At 45.7% G+C, this 24,089-nt stretch overlaps 1 protein-coding gene across 2 annotated transcripts; it reads left to right on the top strand.

The window, feature by feature from the left end:
- Positions 1-3,058: 3,058 nt before the first annotated feature.
- TBC1D20 (TBC1 domain family member 20) lies at positions 3,059-20,207 on the top strand. Of its 2 annotated transcripts, XM_081257792.1 has the most exons (9): positions 3,059-3,251; positions 9,576-9,761; positions 13,129-13,209; positions 15,570-15,756; positions 15,937-16,038; positions 17,195-17,336; positions 18,166-18,353; positions 18,612-18,904; positions 19,942-20,207. In XM_081257792.1, exons 1-8 carry the CDS (start codon positions 3,182-3,184, stop codon positions 18,865-18,867), a joined length of 1,212 nt encoding a protein of 403 aa, XP_081113918.1. In that variant the 5' UTR covers positions 3,059-3,181; the 3' UTR covers positions 18,868-18,904; positions 19,942-20,207. The 2 variants fall into 2 exon arrangements, with proteins under 2 accessions (XP_081113918.1, XP_081113917.1); XM_081257791.1 differs by having other exon boundaries at positions 18,612-20,207.
- The last annotated feature ends 3,882 nt before the right edge of the window (positions 20,208-24,089 follow it).

Below are 24,089 nucleotides of genomic sequence, written 5' to 3'. Positions count from 1 at the left end.
GAGAGATAGAGGGGACGCAGAAGGGCAAGAGCTTTTCAGTTACGTGAGCCAGTAAATCTTTTTGCCTGTGCTTTTTTTGGGGGGTCGGGGGGTAAAATTTTCCGTCGCTTGCTGTTTAACAAAATACCACAAATTGATTAAAGGCCTACAGGAGAATATCTGCTGCTTTGAATTTCTCCAGGTAAGGCCTGCACCTTCTTTTAAAGCAGTGGTCCCCAACCTTTTGGGCACCAGGGACCGGTTTCATGGAAGACAATTTTTCCACGGACCAGTGGGGAGGGATGGTTTTGGGATGATTCTAGCACATTAAATTTATTGTGCACTTTATATATTACAGTGTAATAATAGAAATAATGAAATAATTATACAACTCACCATAATGCAGACAGGAGGCGGAGCTTAGGCGGAAATGTGAGCGATGGGGAGCAGCTGTAAATACAGATGAAGCTTTGCTCGCTCACCCACCGCTCACCTCCTGCTGTGCGGCCCGCTTCCTAACAGGCCATGGACCAGTACCAGTCCATGGCCCAAGGGTTGGGGACCCCTGTTTCAAAGGACTTGATCGATTAGGTCCACCGAGGCCAATCTTTCTTTTGACTACAGGGTCAACTGATTTGAGACCTTCATTACCTCTGCAGAATCCTTTCATCTTTGCCGTGTAACATCACTGGAATCATGAGACTGAGATCCCGTGATAGTCACAAGACCTGCCCACACTCAAGGAGAGGGAATTAATTAGGCATGTATACCATGGGGTGGGAGTCTTAGGGACCGACTTAGAATCCTGCCTGCCAGAGTGACCTAAGATGCCCCTGTGCCCTGCACTCAATCATGAATCTTGGTTTTTGGGATTTTCCATGTTCTCCCAGATTTCTAGGTTGCCCTCTGACCTCTTTTCACTTGGCTTTGCAATTGCCTAGTTAACTTGTCTTCCCCTTTAGAAGTTGAGCAACTCAACATTTGTCACTACGGCCCACCTCATAGCCTAGCACTGGTTTGGGCCATAAACATTTGTATGGATCAGCGGAGGTGATTCTTATTGGAGATAAGGATTAATCTAGATGACATCAAAGACCACATTCAATGCTAAAAAATTCGTTAATTCACCCTGCTGACTCCATCCAGTCCAAACTCTTTGAATATAGTTTAAGAGGTTCTGTCTAACTTGTCCCTGCACACTTCTCTGCCCTCACTAGTGTCAAAGTTCACTTTGTCTTTCATGCTGTGCTATAAGAACACTAAACCACTTGTAGTTTCTAGACTATGATTTGCTTTCTGTTAGCTTCAAGATGGTGCCTGTGCTATTTTCTCAGACTAGAATGCTCTTCCCTACATCAACTGACCTACATCAAATGACTACAAATGTTCAAAGGAACTTAATTGACTAAGTTTATTAATGGTACTGTTACCAACCCAAACTTGGGTCTGGTTGCCCGTGCACAGTAAAGCCAATCTACTGACACCAAGTTGTGGTGAAAGAAAGTGCAGCATTTATTGCAGGGCGCCAAGCAAGGAATCCAGGCAGCTGGTGCTTAAAAGACAAATTCCCTGATGGGTTTCAGGGAAAGGATTTTAAAGACAGGGTGAGGGAGGGGGGGTGTGCAGTGCTTGATCAGCTCGTGGACATTCTGATTGGTTGGTGAGATGATCGGGAGTCAACATCATCAACCTTTTAGTTCCAACTGGTCTATGGACAGCATACAGTGAACTTCTTCCACCTGATGGGGGTTTCAGTATCTGCAAAACAACTCAAAGGATATGGCTCAGAATATTATCTACAGCCCTTGAGGAGGAACTAAAGGGCCTTGACTTTGTTCAATGGTAAACTATTATTATTTTGTCTCATTTGACTGTTTTCCTTTCTGTATTTTTCTCACTTCTCAGATTAAATTTATTTTTTGGAACTTGAGGAAGGCCTAGGAGGCTAAAGTTTTTCTACAGACAAGGGGCAGGCAGAGGACATGGTTGGCAGGTTGGGGATGGCGGGGGAGTCTGTCCTGGGAAGACCCCATAGGGTCCTGCTCAGTTACGGTAGCAAAGTGATTGTTAAAATTTACTAGATTTATGAATGGAATTGTAAAATTTGTCAGTTGAAGGAAAAACAAGGTTTGGGGATTTCTAAATTTAATACATTGAGTATTAGTTTTAAAAATCAAATGAACTTCAGAGTCATTTCTGCTCATGAATGCTACCCAGAGGACATAAAAGAGGACTTAAAATGTGATGGTGGACCATGGAACCTGAATGAAACCAAGCCGGGCCAGTAGTAATGGGTTCCATGTGCTAGACGCCTCAGAATAAAGAATTGTCCTGGTAGGGGTCATCCAGCAACCAGAATCATGGGAGTTTCAGTGAGGGGGGCCTATCATTGGAGATTTAAGAGGTGGGGCAGTTTCTGGCCACAACGATAGGGATGTGACCAAGGGAATGAGTGGCCTATTGAAGAGAAAGGACTGTCATTGGAGACGAGGCGGTCAACGACCTGATAAGACAGATTCTCATTTTGGATGAATGGCCAGTTTTGTACAACTCAAAGGGAATACTGCTCACATAACCGTCTATGTGAACAGCGCCTTTGGCATTGTGCAGTGCACAATCTGCATAACCGTATGCGATGGTTCTGCTAAACCCTGAAGTCACCAAGTACGATGACAGGAGTACCTGTGGGGAGGCGAGACAGCAGGTAAACTTCTTGGTAAGCAAAAACAGAGTGAACAGTTGTGGAGTAGTTACTATATGCTTGGCAGTGTTCTGAGCACTTTCCCAAGAACTCTTGTGAGTTCAGTACTTTTATTATCATCAGTATCATTTTACAGATAAGAGAAACAAAAGAAATGATAAAATCTGCTCCTGAACACATTTCTTCAAGAGTGCCACGCTCTGCAAATTCAGTTGCACCTAACTCTCCGGGGCGCGCTCCCCGCGCTCTTCCTCTCACCGCTTAGGGCGCCTGCGCGCGGGCGCGGGTGACCACCGGCTGCCCCCGCCGCCGCGGCCCGCCCGGCGTAGCGGGGTCACGTGCTGGCACGGGGCGGGGCTCGCGCGGGGACGCCTGCGCGCCGCGGGCTGACCAAGCCGAGCTTACCCTGCGGAGTCGGCGCTGGATCCCGCGGCCGCTGCCTCGTCTTCTGTTGGCTCCGCCGCCAGCCGGGGCTCGGGCCCGGGCCCGGGCCCCCGGGACATGGCCGTCCGGAGTGCGCAGGGTGACGGCCCCACCTCCAGCCGGTGGGACGGCGGCGCGGGGAAGGCAGGTACGGAAGCCGGCCGGGGCGCCGAGGAGCGGCCTGGGAGGACGGCCTGAGGGACAGGGGCGGCCCGAGGGTCAGGGGACAGCTGCCGGAGGAGGGGGCCGGGGGACCCGGGGCGACCGCGCGGGGTGCGAGAGAGGAAAAGGCTGAAGACCCCGGTCACGTCTGAAGTGGAAGAGATCCTGGAATTGGGGGTCAGCGGATGCTGAGGGGACCGGAGGAACCGTGGCTGCAGACCCGCGCCCCCAGTGGGAAGGACGGGGCGGGCGGGGGCCCCGCGTCCCACCTCGTCGCATCTGGAGAGGAGAATTGGGTTTCCCTGAGAACCGAGGCCAAGCCTCGCCCCCGACCGAGACTGTCCGGCCACGTCCGCAGGCTCCGGGGGCCGCCTCCCTAGTAGTGGTCAGGCCGGTTTCCCAAACTTCATTCATCGGTCGCAATCTGGAGTGACGCGGTGTCCGTGGACCACATATTTCTTTTAATTACCACGAAATTCACCCTTTAAAGTGTACAGTTCAGTGGTTCTTAGTACATTTTTACAAGGTGGGGCAACCATCGCACTGTCTTAATTCCAGAGCATTTCTAATGCCAAAAAGAAAGGCCATCATTCCCCAGGCCCCATTCTCCACAGCTCCTGGCAACCACCAATTTACTCCGTCTCATCCTGTGCCACCTATTTTAATGTTTAATTGTGTAAAAAGCGAGTCTCTCTATTTTTTTATACTGTCTTGTACTAATTTCCATGAAATCATGGTTTCGTTGTGCGCTTTGTTTTCAAATATGTTTTACATAGAGTTAATAAATGGAGAAGACTAAGGTAACTTTCCCACTTTTCCATCTTCTGGTGGGTGGTGCCCGTAATAGAACCAACCACGTATTCAACCCACGTTTTGATGAAGCACCCGGTTATTCACATTTTGTTTCTCTGGGTTCATTTTGTTATTGCCCTTTTCTCCTAATGCTGCATGGAAATGGAGCTCATTCCTCATATTACTCCTTAGGCCCTTTGGCCTTGTAACCCTTTGCTGATGTTTGTATAACATCTGTCCTCATGGCATAATAGTCATTGCCTCAAGTGCTATGGGTCTTGTGACATGATGTAGTGCAGCTGTGCCTAGGTTGCGAGACTTATGCTTGTTTCCTTGATTTTGCTTCTTTGGATAAGTGGGAGGAATTTAGAGATGAGAGGGGTTTGTTTGTTTTTCTGTTTTTCTTGTTTGTTTTTGTTTTGTTTTTAATCATATAGGAGAATTGACAAAGTTACTAATACTATTAACTCTCTTTTGTAGAGGTTATGATTAGATTGGTTTACTGTCTAGAATATTTTTCTCCATTTTGGGGGTAATCTTTCTTCATATGTGCTTGTCTTTATTTTTCAGGTAGTTAATGAATCTCTGCTAATTTGGGTACTGTTTGTTGAAACTAATTAGTACCTCCAAAAACAGAGTTTCTTTTATTTTGTTTTTAATAGGAAACTTACTCAGAATAAGGTAAGGTTTTCCTCTCCCACTGTATTTCTCTGGTACAGATATGAAGTTCAGGCGTAAATTTTTTTTTCAAGCATAAATTTTTAAGTTAATTTCCAATGTCAACATCAGGAGTTCAAGGGGTGGAGCAGGGGGTGTCTGTCTGGGAGGATCTTTCTGACTTGCTCTTTCATTGTTTTGATTAAGGCTAGCACTGCCTATTTAAGTTTAACTTCTGTTTAAAGTCTGTAAAACTTTCTTGACATGCAAACTTAAACCAAATAATCATTATGGAATTTTATTCTTGCACATAAGATTCATTTATTAAGCGTGTAGATCATTTACCTGATCTAAGTCACTGATGTGTGTTTTGCTGATATGGAAAAACTTTTAGAGGAAGCATAGCTAGTGCTCATTTTTAGCCATTGTCCTTTCCTGTGTATTAAGTTCCCCAAGCCAGATGCTTTTGAAGATACCTGTTGCTCTAAGGAAGCAGAAATCTCTACCTGAGTTCCGTAGCCAGAGTAGGGAGAGGTTTGAGACAATAACAGACTCAGCCATCTTTATCTGAGTTGTTAAGAACTACTGTTTCAGTGCTCCTTATTTAAATGATCGGTTTAATGGAGAGCAGGCCAAGTATTACCAATGTCATTCCTTTTTCCTTTGTTGAATGAATTACTTTTCAGGCAGCAGGGATTTATTTATAGCAGTGTCTTATATTTTGCAGCCAGCTCTAGAATAGTCATTTCATTCTGTCGTGGTTATGAAAGCCAAGACCTTTACTATAAAGAAATTTGGAAGATATCAGCTTTGGAATATATAATACATCTCCCTTATAAGTGGAGCAATTAAAAAATTGGAGAAGAAAGGATTCAAGGGGATTTGAAAATGTGGGCTTTTATCCCACGCCCAAATATCGCATTCTCAAGTCCAGCAATGTGTCCTACCCCAAAATCCATATGTAAAATTTATCTTAAAATAGTTAGACATTAATTTTAACCTTTTTCCAAGCATCCCAAGAATAGCTCTGACTTTCCTCTTTCTGAGGTGAAGAGGATATGACATGTAAATTAGTTGTTCATTTGAGACTCTGCAGAACCTCTTCTCCCTCATTGTGTAGTCTAGCAATTGAACTCATCACTGTGTAATTTATACATCTCTAGCTCACTTGAGTTTGCTGTTTTCTCCTCCCTTTTTATGTCACAGTCAAAGCCTGTATGTACGTTAGGTGCAATGAAATATTTGTCTGTGGGTGTGCCTCTAACATTTAATTGCTAGAATATGGGATTGAGAAAGGCGATATTGGGGTCTGAACAGCCAGCCACTAAAATCCACAATTGAGCAGCATTCTACTCTGGGAATCACCAATAGCTTTAGAAAAAGGTCTAAGTGCCTGCAAATCTATGTAGAGTTTTCTGGTGTGGATATTCTTAACAGTAATATGGGGAAAATAATGCCATTTACTATAGGCCAAGTTTTCCAGAGGAACAATAGCTAAGCTAAGTTATTTGTTCTATTCCGCTCGTGTGTGTTGAGTTCCCACAGAGCATCAGAAACAAGATGATAGCAGTAAATTTTGAAATGCAGGATTTAAGTAGAATCCAAACAGAGTTTTTAGAGAAATAAGTATCGGAGCTGTGGTTTGGGTTCAGAATTAGTTAAAATTTTGGCATATTATTTACCAAAACCTACTGGAAATCCAGCTGATTGCAAACAGTTTTATTTCCTCCAAGATATAAACAGTGGTTTTCCTTTTCCCCCAGATTGCTGAATAGCTTAAGTGGAAAGAGGGGTAGGGTGGATATACGTCTTTAAAAATTGAGGAAAATTTTCCATACTCTTAGAAAATAGGTTAACAAGGTTTCTAAATGTCAGCTGCCTCAGTAAATATTTAGTATTACCATTTAAGTGTTCTTAATTTATGATGTGTAGAAAGTACAAGAACACTGTAAGTTAAAAAAATTTTTTAATATCTGATTTTTTTCTTTGTTGGAAATTAATTCAATTCCTGCTCATATTTTGTCTCAGCCTATGTTGTTATATAAAGTCCTTTCTGTTTTCTGTGTCTCAGTGATCCCTCTTTGGAAATATACAGCCTTCTCTTCCAAAGGATGGCCCTTTGACCCAAAGTAAAATCCCTCCCTGTCTTCCCCTTCAGTGGAGGATAAATCCAGTCCAGACTCTTCTATTAGCTGCATTTACTGCCGTCCTTCCAGCCTCTCTTCCTTTACCTAACACTTTAGCCTCTTGGAATTTTTGTTTTCAGGGCATGATGTTTCTTTCATGTGACAAGGTCTTCGCACATACTCTCTGGAATGCTCTCCCTTCAGCGCACTCTTCCATGTGCAAACTCTTCTTTAAGGAGGTACCACCATATATTCCTGGTGAAGCCTTTCCTGATCGCCTCAGAAGTAGTTATTCTTTCCTCTGGGTTTTCATGATTCTTCATGGTTCTGTTATATCATGTATGATAATTACGTCGCTCCCTACTGTGAGCCTCTCCAGGGCTGGGAGAGAGTCATATTCATGTTTTTATCCCAGTATGGTGCTTACTACAAGTAGTTGCTCATTAAATGATCGACTGATAAATGAATGGATAGATCAATGGACAGATGGATGGATGGTAAGACACGCCCAAGCCAAGAACTTGAAGCACTTTGTAAATAAACATTTGACTAGTTAGGTGCTGTGCTGACAGGAAATTGGGACTTGATTTTTCATGATTTCTAGGTAGAGTAACCATTTAATTTAGCATCCAACCTGGGACATTTTTGAGAGTGCGGATGGGAGGAGGGGTTTGCTATGAACAGTTATGCCAGGACTATAGTTGTAAACCAGAAATCTCTCACACAAACTGGAACAGGTGGTCCCCTACTAGGTCACCAAGGAAAATAACAGTCTAGCGAGCAGAACAGGTTTACCGGGGTGAAAAAGCACCTGGTCCTGTCTGCACCTCCAATTGCATGTTAAATCCAAACCAGTTGGTGCCTCTGTTTATATGGTTTATGTCACAGTTCTCATACATAGGTAACCAGGGCCATTAGTACCAACTTTCATTTGCGTTAATAATGTGCAGCTTTATCATGGAAACAATTTGTAGACTGTTGCCTCAGAATAGAACAGTACTGAGGAAAGCTGCTTAGTGTCTGTTCTAAAACAGACATCTACCTTCTGATGTTAGTCCCTTCTAAAGCCTAACCTACTTCCACTGTTATTCCTCTCTAAAGCCTAACCTACCTTCCAGTGTTATCTTCCACTTTACATTAACTCCAGTGTCCTGCACCTAGTATATGCTACATAAATATTTTTTTAAATTATTTATTTATTTATTTTGGCTGCTCCGGGTCTTAGTTGCAGCACACGGGATCTTCATTGCAGCATGCAGGATCTTTAGTTGAGGCATGCGAGCTCTTTTAGTTGTAGCATGCGGGCTTCTTAGTTGTGGCATGAGGACTCTTAGTTGCAACATGCATGCAGGATCTAGTTCCCCGACCAGGGATTGAACCCCACCCCCCTGCATTGGGAGCATGGAGCCTTACCCACTGGACCACCAGGGAAGTCCCCATAAATATTTTTTAATGAGTTCATTTACTGTTAAATGAAAGGGCCTGTGTTTCTGTCTCCACGCCTTTCTTCTGCTCTCCTCCCAGCCTCTCAGAATCCTCCCCTTTCTTTTTAAATTGCACTCTTTAGTAGTGCATTCTCAGATTAGCCTGACCCACAGCTGTCTGAACTCTTGGTGTCTGCACATACCTTTTTTGGGCAATTATAGTGCACTGCTTTGTGACATCTCTTTGGTGTTGTCTAGTTTAACTTTTCTTGTGTTTGCTGTTCCTAAAATCAGCCATTCTGCATGAAAACTCTGACAGCCTATTATTACCCCATTATTTTAAATAGAAAAATTATAATATGATGCACATTAACCACAAACTCTCAACCAGTCTCCTAAAAAAGTAATTTAAACACAGCAAAATGCCTGTGTATAAATAAGAGACTACCACATAAGGATATAAGATGCTTAAAACAGTACTTCCTGATCATCAGTAATTAATATGGTTCTTGAGAAACCATTGCTTTGTATGCAGTATCATGCCTCTCTTACCACTAACCACACTGGAGACCCAAGTATACCCTTTGACATTCTACTTTTGAAAATATCTCCATGTGATGCTGATGTTTTACCAGTTGTATTAGTGTATAACTGGAGACTTTTTCCACGTGTGGTTTTGTTTAAAAAAGTAACATTGAGGACTTCCCTGGTGGCGCAGTGGTTAAGAATCCGCCTGCCAATGCAGGGGACACGGGTTCAAGCCCTGGTCTGGGAAGATCCCACATGCTGTGGAGCAACTAAGCCCGTGTGCCACAACTACTGAGCCCATGTGCCACAACTACTGAAGCCCATGCACCAGAGCCCATTCTCTGCCACAAGAGACGCCACTGCAGTGAGAAGCCCACACACCGCAACGAAGAGTAGCCCGCGTTCTCCACAACTAGAGAAAGCCTGTGGGCAGCAACGAAGATCCAACGCAGCCAAAAATAAATAAATAAATTTATTTGAAAAAGAGAGAGAGATATGTATGCTCTGTAAAGTTTAGCATTAAGAAAACACAATCATTCTATTAGGAAAAACTGTTAGATTTATCTGAATGTACTGAGCATTTATTATAATTGTAAGTCCTTTTTTGTTACTTATATGGCATATCTCCTTAGTGTTTTGCACACTATGTGCTAGTGAAATATCGGTAGATTGACTTCAGATATACCTACCTTACCTCAAACCAAGTAAGGAGATTGAGCCCTGAAGAGAAAATGTACAAATGCTGAATATGTGCCTAATGCCCTTTTCCCTTCTGTTTTGCAGACTTTAATGCCAAAAGGAAAAAGAAAGTGGCAGAGATCTACCAGGCTCTGAACAGTGATCCCACTGATGTGGCTGCCCTTAGACGTATGGCTATCAGTGAAGGAGGGCTCCTGACTGATGAGATCAGGCGGAAAGTGTGGCCCAAGCTCCTCAATGTCAACACCAATGATCCACCTCCTGTATCAGGTAGTTAGGGGTGAGGTGCTGTGAAGGGGAGCTTGTCTAGGAGGTGGGGAAAAAGAATGCCAGGGTCTTTGATTTTTATGCTCATTTCAAACCAAGAGTAGATGAGTAAACACCTAAAGCATTTTAGGATATGCTTGAGCCTAGTCTGAAAATAAGACCAAACTGGTAAGTAGAATCTTAATAAAACATGGAATGAGTTTTTATTAGGTAGGTAGCTAGCTCTAACTGGCTAGTTAGGGGAGTTTATTAAAAATGTATATTCTGGGGCTTCCCTTGTGGCGCCGTGGTTGAGAGTCCGCCTGCCGATGCACGGGACACAGGTTCGTGCCCCAGTCTGGGAAGATGCCACATGCTGCGGAGCGGCTGGGCCCATGAGCCATGGCCACTGAGCCTGCGCATCAAGAGCCTGTGCTCCACAACGGGAGAGGCCACAACAGTGAGAGGCCTGCGTACAGAAAAAAAAAAAAAAAAAAAGTATATTCTGGGAATTCCCTGGTGGTCCAGTGGTTAGGACTCCATGCTTTCACTGCTAAGGGCCCGGGTTCGATCCCTGGTCAGATTACTAAGATCCCACAAGCTGCACAGCATGGCCAAGAAACAAACAAACAAAAATGTATATTCCAGTTTACATTCACTTAGAAGTGGGTTGTAGGAATATGTATTTTAACAAGAATCCCACCTAATTCTGATGCACATGGACTGCATTTTGAGAAACGTGGGACTATAGGAAGAGATAATACCTCTACGGTCCTTATAAAAACAAAAAAACCTTTTATGAGGAAATGCTAAGACCATTTTGAATTCTAAAATTCTGTAATTCTATGAAAAACTGTTACAGTTGGCCCCTCCAAGTCCAAGGATTCAACCAACCATGGATCAAATATATTCTGGAAAAAAAAAAACCTCCAGAAATTTCCAAAAGCAAAACTTGAATTTGCTGTGCTCTCCAACTATTTACATAGCATTTACATTGTATTAGGTTTTTTTTTTAATTTATTTATATTTTATTTATTTATTTTTGGCCACGTTGGGTCTTCATTGCTACACACGGACTTTCTCTAGTTGCTGCTAGCAGGGACTACTCTTTGCTGCGGTGTGCGTGCTTCTCATTGCAGTGGCTTCTCTTGTTGCGGAGAATGGGCTCTAGGCACGTGGGCTTCAGTAGTTGTGGTGCATGGGCTCAGTAGTTGTGGCTCGCGGGCTCTAGAGCGCAGGCTCAGTAGCTGTGGCACACGGGCTTTGTTGCTCCATGGCATACGGGATCTTCCTGGACCAGGGATCAAACCCATGTCCCCTGCATTGGCAGGAGGATTCTTAACCACTGTGCCACCAGGGAAGTCCTGTGTTAGGTTTTATAAGTAATCTAGAGGTGATTTAAAATATACGGGAGTTGTAATTACAACAACTATACCCCCCCCAATAAAATAAATAAATAAATAAGTATATGGGAGGATGTGCATGGGTTATATGCAAATGTTACACCACTTAATACATGGGACTTGAGCATCTGTGGATTTTGGTATCCTTGGGGATCCTGGAACCAATCCGCCTCAAATACCGAGGGGCAACTGTACTTATTTGCAAGGCCCGTGTAGTGAAAAAAAAAAGTTCCTTAGAATACAGTGCAAAATACAAAAGAAAGTACAGCTGGGTTTCCCTGGTGGCGCAGTGGTTGAGAGTCCGCCTGCCGGTGCAGGGGACACGGGTTCGTGCCCCGGTCCGGGAGGATCCCACATGCCGCGGAGCGACTGGGCCTGTGAGCCATGGCCGCTGGGCCTGTGCGTCCGGAGCCCGTGCTCCGCAATGGGAGAGGCCACACCAGTGAGAGGCCTGCGTACCGCAAAAAAAAAAAAAAAAAAAAAAAGAAAGTACAGCAAAACAGTGAATCCACTTTGTCATTTATTCACTCCACAAAAATGTATTGCTTTCCTGCTATGTTTGGCAAAAGTCCAGGTGCTGGGGATTCTTTCATTCATTTGGCAAGTACTAATTGTGCTCCTAATGTGTGCCAGGTACTAGAGATGATTAAAACAGCCTCTACTGATAAAAAGTTCACAGTGTTGTACAGCCGAGTAGATGGTTTTTTGTTTGTTTTATTTTTTAGTATACCTATTTAATTTATGTTTTTTTTTAATTAATTTATTTATTTATGGCTCTGTCGGGTCTTAGTTTCGGCACGCAGGATCTTTTGTTGCAGCGCTGGTTTCTTCTTCATTGCATCACACAGGCTCTGTTTCAGCATGCAGCCTTCTCTCTAGTTGTGGCGTGCAGGTTTTCTCATTCTAGTTGTGGCACGTGGGCTCCAGAGGGTGAGGGCTCTGTAGTTTGCGGCACTCAGGCTCCCTAGTTCTAGTTGAGGTGCGCGGGCTCAGTAGTTGTGGTGCGTGGGCTTAGTTGCCCCACAGCATGTGGGATCTTTGTTCCCCGACCAGGGAACAAACCTACATCCCCTGCACTGGAAGGCGGATTCTTTAACACTGGACCACCAGGGAAGTCCCTGAGTAGATGTTTTAAGTTGCCCCTTGTTATTATCATTGGAACCGGGCTGCCTCAGAGCAGTGATCTTTTTGTTGGAAGGAAAAGGCATTGCTCTATTCACACTCTAAATCCTGAGATGGTGTTCCGTCAGATTCCAAATTTCCCATATCTTTATAAGATGAAGTCTGTGTATGCGGAAGTATTGTACAGGCTCCTCTAGTAAGTTTTGATTTCGGTTATGAAGGAAATGTACACTTTTATATATATAACAGCTAGAGACTGCCTCCTTACTTTCAGTTGGGCTTAACAACTGAACACAAGTACTGTCTCCTGTTTGCAGTGTCTTAGTTTTAGAATTGCAGGGTCAAGAGAGGTTAGCTTCTTTTTTATGTGAGTTTATCTTAATACTCCTTTCTGAACAGCTCAGTGTTCCCTAGACTTTAGAGATGTTAAGAGTTTTTCCAGTGGTCTGTGGTTTCCACATTCATGATCTTATTTGATCCTTACAGTAATCTGAGAGGTACACATGGAAGGGAGTAATCCCCATTGTATAGATGTGGACTTGGAAATTCAGAGCAATTCCCGGTGGCACACGGTAGCAGCCTGCATGCAGCTCCTGGCCTCCTGACTTCTCCTCTGCTGCTCTTTGCACTCTGTAGCCTCCTGGATAATCTGTGTTCCCTCCTCTTACGGTCATCATGACTTGCGTGAATCAGCGTGTTTGGAACTAAACCAGGAGTTCCTCTCCAAATGTTGTATCTTGAGTCATGTCCCCTTCAAGAAAAGCCCGAGTATGTCTTTCAGGCCTTTTATGTCATGCCAGGATGTTTTGCTCCTGATGTGGCTTCCCAGACATTCTTGCAATAACATTTTCTTTTTCCTTCAATAGGGAACGACCTACGAGAGATGAGCAAGGACTACCAACAAGTGCTCCTGGATGTCAGGCGGTCTTTACGGAGGTTCCCTCCTGGTGAGACGCGCTCTCGGTCTTCCTGGGTGGGGGGTGGCGGGATGGCTTCTGTCCCAGTTGCTTGTCCCAGGAAGCTTCCATCCCAGCACAGAGCGTGACCACATGCAGGACCCTGCCTCCTCAGGGACCCATTCTGCTCCCCATCTGCCACGTCATTCTTTCACTGTCTCAGTCACTTCAGAACCCCACTGTGAAGGCCTGAGCCTAAGATAATGTCTTTTGGCCTAGAGGTGGTAAATGAGAGAAGAGGGTTTTTCCCCCTTCAGAGCCTTAGAGGAGACTTTATAGGGATTGCTAGAGCCATCAGTCTGGCTTTAAAGAGCAGATTGGTTTGGAAGTGGTCACTATAACAAGAACTATTAATATCTTCATTTATACATAGCGGTATCTTGCATATACATATATTGGGGCCCTTGGACTGGAAGGAAGGCCAATCACTACATGTTTAAAGAGTCTGTTCCTAAAATTGCCTCCCCATTCCCAGGAATAATGAGAAGAATGACCATTGTCTCCACTTTCACAATGAAGGAAACTGGCGAGCAAACCTCATCTATTTCTCTTCCTTTGGCAACTCCACCTTAGGTCCATGAAGAGAGGAGAATTGCTAGAGGGAACAAGAGCCTCTAAACCCATTTTCTCACTCTTCTGAACCCATGCTCTGCCATTGGATTTTGTCTGTTAAAGGGCCTCTTTCCTGCTTGCACCCTTGGTTCCTGGAAAGGCTCTTGTGATTCCTTTGTAGCCAGTAGCCTGCCGTCTTGGTTTTGATAAACACATATGCCTGTGGTCCATTCCCCTTTTCGTATCCTGCTGCTCTTGAGGAGACCACATAGGACAGATGCATTCCATATTTTCCCCTAGGTAACCTGTCTTTCCTCTGGGCCCTTTATTCCTCTTCCACTTATGTGACATCAGTCTATGATACTATTCTTGTAGGCTGAACTTTCCATGTGGTTTCATATTTTTTTACATTCACGTTCTTCTGAGCTTAGCTGACCTCTTTTATACTGAAAATTCAAATAAGGTTTACTTTTTTTCTCTCACTACTTTCATTACTTTACCTATCCATAGTAGTTGGTTTACTCCATGTTCTTTTTTATCTTTTAGATTATGCCTTTTTGAGAAGGGGTGGGTAAAAACGGGCAAGAGATGAGCTTCACTCTCACCTAAAAACCTTTGTTCAGTTTAGTCTGGGCTCTTGTATTAGCTGTTTTCTCTCATAAGATCTGTCTTTGACTGGAAAACCTAATGGTGTAGGAAAGCTGTGCTGTGTGCCGTTCTTCTAAAACAGGTCATGAGGCCAAGGGTTGGCATTTTTATACTAAAAGCCAGATGAGCCGAGGAGCCACACTGACCGCTGCCAGAGCTAGGTGTGCGCGCCGAAAGGTCTCCCGAGACAGTCTCTTCTGTTTCCAGCTGCGTCTTTGGATCAAGGAGATCAGTACTTCCTGTGATATTTAGTTTGTTTCTGAGGGGAACATGCATCTCTTACATTTTTTGTTTTTATATAATTTCATACCTACAGAAAAGTTGCAAAAATAGGGCAAGGAATTCCCCAGGTGGCTTTTACACAGATTTTCTTATATGTCAACCTTTTACTATATTTACCTTAGTATTGCTTTCTCTCTCTCTGTGGTACACACACGCAAATTTTTTTCTGAACTATTAAGAATAAATTACACACATGGTGCCCCTTTATCCCTAAATATTTCAGGGTATATTTTTTTAAAACATGGCTCTTATTACATAATCACACTTAAAATCAGTAACACATTGACAGTATTTACTGCTAATACAGATTTTATTCAGATTTCACCATTTATTCCAATAATGTTCTTTATAGGAAAAGGAGACACAAATTCATGCATTTTCCATTCAGTCTTCATATCTCTTTAGCTTCCTTTATTCTGGAATAGTTCCTTTGTATTTTATGACAGGCCAGTTATTTTATAAAATCTCCCTCAGTTTCGGTTTATCTGGTGTTTCCTCCTTTTAAGATTCAGGTGATGAACTCTCGATAGGAATTCCACCAAAGTGGTGCTGAGTTTTCCCTGCAGCACGTCAGGAGGCACGTGCTGTCCACTAGTCACACTACTGGCAGCATGACCTGTGGTGGCTTGGGTTTTAAGATGGTGTTGGTTGGGTTCCCCCACTGTAAGGTAGCCAGTCTGTGGCTCTTTCCTACATGTCAGGCAGTATCAACGGTGTGTGGGTCTTGAATGTGTTGCCAAATAGTTGTAATTAATTTTCTTTTATTAAACACTTTCTCTGCTAATCCACTGCTGACGACCTTCCTAACCTCTGTGTTACTAGGCTGCTTGCCATGTTCAAGTGCATCTCCCCTGCCCTCCCCTCCCCAGGCATGCCAGAAGAACAGAGAGAAGGGCTCCAGGAAGAACTGATCGACATCATCCTCCTCATCTTGGAGCGCAACCCTCAGCTGCACTACTACCAGGGCTACCACGACATCGTGGTCACATTTTTGCTGGTGGTAGGCGAGAAGCTGGCAACATCCCTGGTAGAAAAATTGTCTACCCATCACCTCAGGTACCAGCACAAAACAGCATAAGAGGATGGGTATCACTCCTCAAGTCCCCCTGGGGATAACTCCTCAGCCCATTTCCTAGTCAGTGTTTTCAGTGGTTTGAACCCCACTCCACCCTACTGCCCCCAAACCCTGATCCCAGTATTTGGTCTGACCAAGCTCATTGAATTGTCTCCTTCTAGGGATTTCATGGATCCAACAATGGACAACACCAAGCATATATTAAACTATCTGATGCCCATCATTGACCAGGTGAATCCAGAACTCCATGACTTCATGCAGAGGTATATATGTGTCTACATTTATGTGTGTACATACACACACACCCCTCTTCAACTTTCTCCTAGCCTTTGTTTATTCTTCACAAGTGTAGCTCAGTTGCATCATCATCTTATGTTGATTAGTGTTAAATTCTTCCGAGTTGTCCTTTCCAGTTATCAGCAATCTGGATAATTCAGTTCCGTACAGTCTTGGAACACTTTTTGGGTACTGTGCTTTTGGGGGGATAGAAGAGATGTCACAGCCCATGCCCTTGAGGAGTTTACATCTAGTGGAGGGAGGTGGACAAGGTAAGTACGCCAAGGTAGACTTCGAGGTTACTGCTGCAACAGAAGTACAGAGTTCTATAGGATCCAGAGGCGAGAAAGACAAGGCCATCTGTGGGTTGTTGTAGTCACCACATACCAAGGAGAAGAAATACTTCTTTGCAGTTCTCGTATGATTTTTCTCTTCTGTTTAGTTGAGAATGTGTCCTTGGCCAATGCCTGCCTCTCTTTAAAAATGAAAAAAAAAAGGCTGTGTCTTAAGGTGTTTCAGTCACCTCACGTTAACTGTAAAATTAATACAGTTGTGTTTTCAAGCCTGAGAATATGTGCTGTGCCCCCCGCAAAGGATGGACTTTCTCAGAAGGAAAATGGTGGTGTAGTTCTCTGAAAACAGCTAATTCTTTTTTTTTTTTTTTGCTGTACGCGGGCCTCTCACTATTGTGGCCTCTCCTGTTGCGGAGCACAGGCTCCGGATGCGCAGGCTCAGCGGCCATGGCTCAGGGGCCCAGCTGCTCTGCGGCATGTGGGATCTTCCCGGACCGGGGCACGAACCCACGTCCCCTGCATCGGCAGGCGGACTCTCAACCACTGCGCCACCGGGGAAGCCCAACAGCTAATTCTTGTTGCTGTAGTTGACGTTTCTTGGCCATTAGAAGAGCACCCAGGGAGATAAGGCCACCAGGACCCTATTGTGGTATTAGTGTCATGATGTTGGGTATATTGTAAAGACTTTCTGTGTTGTGAGGAGAAGATGCTGAATTTGTAGGTGGCTGAATTTTCGAGAAAGCACGTTTCTCAAATGCTTTCTTCACACAGCACCAAGGACAAAGAAGACCCAGGGAGGGGGAAGGGCTGACTCAGCAGGGAACCTAACATCTGGGCTTCTTGCTCCTAGTGCCGAGGTGGGGACCATCTTTGCGCTCAGCTGGCTCATCACCTGGTTTGGGCACGTCCTGTCTGACTTCAGGCACGTCGTGCGGTTATACGACTTCTTCCTGGCCTGCCACCCGCTGATGCCCATTTACTTTGCAGCTGTGGTAGGTACAGACCATGAGCCAGCAGCTTGGTGTGCATCCTCAAATCCAGCTCGATCATGTTCCCTAAAGGGAAACCTGGTGATTTTGGAAAGATGCAAAAGACAGCACTTCCCCAGGCTGGCGTCTCTGGACACTGTTCTGTGGAATGTTAATGGGAGAGTCATGGGAGAAAAAAATGTTCTGTTTAACAGTAAGTTTGGGAACTGCTAGTTAAACCGAATTGTTAGATTTGTTTACTGCTTGATTCTTCTGCACCTTTAAAATGCTCATGTGCATTGTGAATTATCAGGGTTTCTGTCGACAACTCCTGGAGCTCGTACAACCCCAACTCCGGGTTTAAGAAAAGAAGAAGTGTGGCATTATGATAGAAAGTTGAGATGGCTTTCAGTCGGGGTTGAGGGGCCCCAGTTATTAGAGGGGCCTGAACCATCAGGCGTGAGGGTGGAGGTGGGCACTCACAGCGCTCTTCATTGTCCTTTAAAGGGAGCAAGACCATTCTTTCTGCTGTTTTGAACCATTTCTTCTGTGCTGGAGCTAGGAATCTCCAGTAATCCTTCTTCTTTCCTTCCTCCTAAAAGAACCTCCTTCATTTAATTGGTCAGCCTTTCACGTCATGGGGTGGAAGTTTGCCTCAGCAGGAAGGGTTTGCCCAGCGGGAAAAGTGCTCAGATATGTACATCATTACTTCTTAGATGAATACAAGAATTTGCTGAGCTTCTGGGGTGAGCCCTGTTTGGTACCAATTTAAATTCACCTCTAAGGAGAATGAAATGAAGTGGCCAAGGTCCTGTATGTTCTGGTCTCTGATGCAAAGCCTTGCTCTCCACAGATCGTGTTGTATCGAGAGCAGGAAGTCCTGGATTGTGACTGCGACATGGCCTCAGTCCACCACCTGTTGTCCCAGATCCCTCAGGACCTGCCCTATGAGACACTGATCAGTAGAGCAGGAGACCTCTTTGTTCAGTTTCCTCCGTCCGAGCTTGCTCGGGAGGCAGCTGCCCAACAGCAAGCTGAGAAGTGAGTGGGGCCACGGCACCAGTTGAACGGGTGTTCGTTAGTGAGCAGAAATGATGGAAGACTGTCTGGTGGGGACGGGGCTGGGAGTGGTGTTTCCAGAGACCTGTGCTTATGCTACTGGAATCCCCACTTGAGACTTCATGGGTCTTTATAAGAAGAGTTTTCTGAGCAATGGATGTCTCTGCCCTCAGCCTGTTTAATCTAGTTTTTTCCCTTCTTCTCTCATCCCATTCCCTTCTGTCTCCTTCTCCTCTGCAGAACGGCAGCCTCTACCTTCAAAGACTTTGAGCTGGCATCAGCCCAGCAGAGGCCTGACATGGTACTGCGGCAGCGGTTTCGGGGACTTCTGCGGCCTGAGGAGCGAACAAAAGATGTCCTGACCAAACCAAGGACCAACCGCTTTGTGAAGCTGGCAGTGATGGGACTGACGGTGGCACTTGGAGCAGCCGCTCTGGCTGTGGTGAAAAGTGCCCTGGAGTGGGCCCCAAAGTTTCAGCTGCAGCTGTTTCCCTAAATGCCTGAGAAGACACGTCCTCTTACATGACATCAAGGTCTCACCCTTCCATGGACAGATTGGGAGGGGGTGGAATTTCCTTTATTAAAAGGGTTTCTGTCAAGGGTTTTCTATTCCTGCACCCTTCCCCCCGTCCGTGGATGCCTTTGCTTCAGAGGCCAGTAGCAGGGCCTGCGTGACGCTGGGCACTCGGGTCCTGAGCACAGAACTCTTTCTGCCTCACAGTGGGCTTCTGAGTTGTCTGTCTGCTGCCTTCTCTTGTGTTGAGGGAAGTGGGTTTCTGCAGCTCCCGGCTGCCTTTGGAACCCGCTGGGCCTGGTCACTGGGGAGCATCTCGGCTGCTCATAGTAAGCTGGACCACTGAATGCCCTCCTGGCAGCCCCTCCCATTCTGACTGCTTCAGCCAGACAAAGAAGGACGGAGCTGCCGCTAAAGAAGTCAGACCTTGGAATGAAGGCGAAGGGGCAGAGAAGGCCAGCCTGGGAGCAAGATTGGCCCCCTTTTAAGAACAGCTCCATTAGCTGGTCAGAAATCTAAGAGACACGTGTGAACTAGGTTACTAGGTAAATCCTACCTATTTTCAGCCTAGAAATCACTTGGGCATTTCCAGTCAAACAGGAAGGAATGTTAACGTTTTAGGGCGCAGACACAGGCTGGTTTTTGCCTGCCTTTTTTTTTTTCTCCTTATTCTCTTCCACAAGCCACATGACGATGCATATAAAAGACACTTTTACTACTATTTTTAGAATTACATACACCCAACATATAAAGTACCCGCACTTTTAAAGTAATAGTTCCTTCATGGAAAAAAAAAATAATTGTTCTCATCAGAAGGATGAGCTTCTAAAACCCTGAAGTTTCCTTTCTACTCAATTATTTAACATTTCACTTTAGTCAGAGTTGCTGTTTGTAAACAGCCCCACACTTCCATAGCGCCCACTTCTCCAGCTTCCCTTCCTCCCCTCCTGTTTTCCTCCAGTCACCCTTCTACTCCCAAATAGGCATCCACTCACAACCTTGGCTTGGTTTTTTGGGTTTAACTTACCTCAACTGCTGGTTTCTCCTTCCTGGTAGGAAATGTCACTGGGAACTCGTCAGCACCCAGAAGGGGACAAACTGCATCCTGAAGCGTGTGGTGGGAGCCTGGGACAGCCAGCTCGAGGCTTCCTAAGGACTCTCCAGGTCTTAGAGAACAAGATGGATATTCACTTCCTCTGGTACAGCTTTTCCTATAAGCGAAGCTAGGTTTGTTTTAGATTAACTGTGGCTTGAAAAAAAAGTGCCTTTTCCTGCTCTGAAGAACTGGGGTGTATAGTATGAAGCAGCCGTGTACTTTTATTTTCCTGGTCTGTTGCAGGCGCTGTTCTCTCTTGGCAGGTGTTTTCTTAAAGTAAACATGCCAGAAGCACTCCACCACACCACACCCAGACCTCCACATCCTCCCCATATGCCCATGGTGTGCAGAGTGGTTAGGAGAGGCATCTGTCTACACTGAGTTACACTAAGCACTTTACAACCAAAAAAAGCTCCAAGTGGCAGGTCATTCTCCATAGCAGGGGTCCCACCTGGGGTTAGCATGATGTGGATGGATTAGTCTAGAAAGTGGTAGATTTATCAAGACGAAGGAAATTCTTCCAGGATCCAGATGGTCTGACAGAAGTTCCCAGTCTTCTCCCGCAACAAGTTTGTCCTCTTGTCATCTTTCCAAATGGGCAGCATCGGCCCCTCCTGCCACAGGCCCTTGGGCCTGTCTGTAAATACTGAAGGAATTGATGGGGAAGAGGAAGGGAGGTGCATGTGATCAGGGTCCCAAGACCATGGCTTTTTGGATCCCAGGAAGCAGGTGGCATTGACTTTTGTTGTGGCCTAGGAAGGAGAAAGTTCATTTGCTTTATAGCTTTTCTGACATCAGGATTATCCCCTGCCAATGAGAAGAAAGCGTTATCTTTTTACCTTCAAGTGGTTTACTATTCTGTAAGGAATATGTGTAAATATTTTGTACAGAGCCCTGTATGAAATAAACAGCCATATGTGGTTACTAATCTCTTCTGTCATTCTTTCCTTGTTGGAGTGGCTTTAGCTTTAGACATCTGGCCTTGATGCTCCCTCCCTTCCACCCCTGACCTGGAGATATGCTGTATCTGTGGACTCCTGGTTGGCCTTGACTTGCCCGGAGAGTTTGGACAGTACCTGCAGTCCTGTTTCTGTTTTTCCTGAGGCAAGAACCCACGTTGCCTGGGTTCACTGTTTCCTTGGCCCAAAGGGGAGACGTAAGGGGGCTGAAGGCTGAGCAGGCATCACTCGGCTCCCCGACCGTGTCCCACCACCATAGGCCAGCTGCCCATGCTGTCCTTTGATTTGACTTGTGGAGGACACAGGGCTGGCCAGGACACCGCCCTGCCTCTGGGAACTCACCAGAGAACTGCATTGAAGGAGCAATTTGTTTTCAGTGGCAGTTTCATAGTTGATTGAATGTAAAGAGAATTTTGATAAATGGAAAACTGAAGGAAGGGTATGTGTGGTGAAATAAATATTTGGGTTTTGTCCCCACTTCCCCTGAAACCCTTGGAATTTTCTGAGTGATCGGAGTGTCTTTTGGTGTTCATAATGATTTCCTTTGGATCCCACCTGAGTTTATGCTAATGAAGTGAGTTAAGGTGGGACCCCTGGATAGCCTCAGGATGGCACAGGTCACCGGAAGGACCAAGTGATTAGAGAGTGAGAACTTTGAGCCCCACCACTGACCTCCTGGGAGGGGAGGGGAGGCTGGACATTGAGCACTGCAAAAACTCTTGATTCAGAGATTGGGAGAGCTGCTGTGTTGATGCACACATCAAAGTGCTGGGAGGGTGGCATGGCCCGAGAGGGCTTGGGAACACTGCACCCTCTTCCCCCTGTTCCTTGCCCTATTCATCTCTTTCATCTGGCTGCTCCTGAGTTGTGTCCTTCATAATAAATCAGTACATGTAAGTAAAGTGTTTTCTTGAGTTCTGTGGTACTTCTAGCAAATTATTGAAACTGAGAGGGTTTTGTAGAAACCACTGAACTTGTAGTTGGCCAGGCAGAAGCGTGAGTAGTCTGGGCACCCCATTTGCAGCTGGATCTGAAGTGGGACAGTCCTGTGGGACTGAGCCCTTTAACTTGTGGCATCAGATGCTAATTCCAGGTAGTTAGTGTCAGAACTGAATTGAATTGTTGGACACTCAGTTGGTGTTGGAAATCAGAGAAGTGGTGTCAGAAAATACTGCACAACACGCAAGGCTGAGGGGAAATTAGTGTAAAAATAATAGCTGAGTAACAAGTATGGGTGTTTTGTAGAAAGATGGAATGGGCAATGGCAATGGAAGGGTACTTGGGGCTCAGGCCAGGGAGAGCTTTGAGCTCTGTGGAAGGGAGTTGGGACTCTCTGTAGGCAATTTGGGGGATGAGAATGGGCCATGACCAAAACTGGGTTTGGAGAGAGTTCCTGGTGACGTGATGGCAAGTGTGTTCCTTCCTGGCTATGTGAGCTTCTTCAAGTCACTACATCTCTAGAACTCACTGTCAATGACAGTAAAATAGGGATAGTCCCATCCCACATGGACGGTTTAATGAACTGATGTTTGTGAAAATGCTTTAACAAACTGAAGTTGTGCAAGTGTTGTGATTCCATTTCAGTGAACATTAATGGATCAATAAATGCCTTAAGCCAGCCTTGCACTTGGGCCCGGGGAGCTCACCCCTGGATTAAGTGGTGACTGAAAGGAAGAATAGGCCAGAGGCCTTTGCCAAATACAACTAAAAGATGATGGGGCCTGAGGCTCAGCCTGGCTTGCTTTCTTCCTTTTGCTGCTGGTGACTCCCTGCTGCCTTTTCTCCTGTCCTCACAAAGGCCCTTTACTTGCTAGTTGTCTTTTCTGCAGACTTACATTTGGTTGGAATTTGCCAAGCAGCTTTTGTGAGCTGGCAAGGCTGTGGGCTTGCCTCCAGCTTCCTGCTTTTTAAGTGAGTGGCTTTCACGGCAGCCCCAGACACTAGAAGACACATGTTACTCTGGCACGGGCTGTGGGGCCCATCCACCACTTCCTGCCCACATTAACAGCTGCTCTTTATCTGAGCAATGTGCTTCCCCTTGCCTTCCCCATCCCTGGAGAGAAAGATCGTGTCACACAAGAACATTTGGGACCTCCAGCTGCTTCCTCAGGTAGATGGTCTGAGTCCAGAGCCTGTGGGGTTTGGTTTCAAGTCTGCCCTGGAGAGTTGGTGCTGGGGCCCAGTTTGGGGTGACCCCTTGGGAGGGGGGAGGCACCTCCACTTGACCCTGCAGTAGGGAGCACCTGTGAGCCTGCCCGTCTTAGATCCTTCACCCACTGGCATGTGAAGTATGGCGCTGAAGGTTAGAACCCCGGGACAGCCCTGCGCCCCTCCATTTGCCCTCCTGACCCCCCATTTGGCTGCAGCAGACATAAACTCGATGCCTGCCTTGGTGTAGATGGAGTGGGCCAAGTGAAAGACACACGCAGCCCATGTGGTCCCCCCCTCTGCCAGCCTGTTGATACAGCCACGGGTAAAGAAATGTTTCATTAACACTTCCTAGTACTCACTGGAGAAAGAATGGTGCAAGGGCACAGGAAGGGCCGTGTGAGGAGAGCTGGGGGTGATGAGAACTGTGGTGAACTGGATCAGGAACATCACGTGACTCTGGCCTGCCATGTGGAAATGAGAAGCCAGGATTACCAAGCTTCGACTTTTGCAAGAGAACTTGGGCATCTAGATTTTAATGTAGCATCTCCAATTAAAAAATACCGGCAACCAATTCAAATTTCTAAAACAATACTGGGTAGACTGTTTACCGCCTGTGGCTTGCTGGTTTGTACCTGTGCACCAAAAGAATGGTCTGCTTTCCTCCCCTACAGGCCCCTAAGGTTCGCCAAGACAGGCCCTGGCAGGAGAGGGAGGAGGGAGGAGCCGGTGAGAGCAAGCGTTTAGCCCTGACCTGGGCCCCGCGCTCTCCTGCAGCGCAGCTCTGGCAGCTCTGCTCAGCTTGCCGTTTCCTCCAGTCAATGGCTCTGCCTGACTTTCTTGCTCCCGGGGCGGGAGTGCCCCTCATCAGCCAATGCAGAGCAGGAAGGCACTCACGTTCTCTCACCTCTCTGCTCACAGAGCCTGGGGTCAACTCTTGAGCCTTGGCACCCAACGACAGGGTGGCAGTGCCTTTCCAGGGTCTAGAATAAGCCCTTCCG

This window comes from Mesoplodon bidens (genome assembly GCF_964165515.1).
Source record: "Mesoplodon bidens genome assembly, chromosome: 15".
Taxonomy (NCBI): Eukaryota; Metazoa; Chordata; class Mammalia; order Artiodactyla; family Ziphiidae; genus Mesoplodon; species Mesoplodon bidens.
Note: the sequence above shows the minus strand (reverse complement) of the source record. Positions and strands in the feature narration are given on the sequence as shown.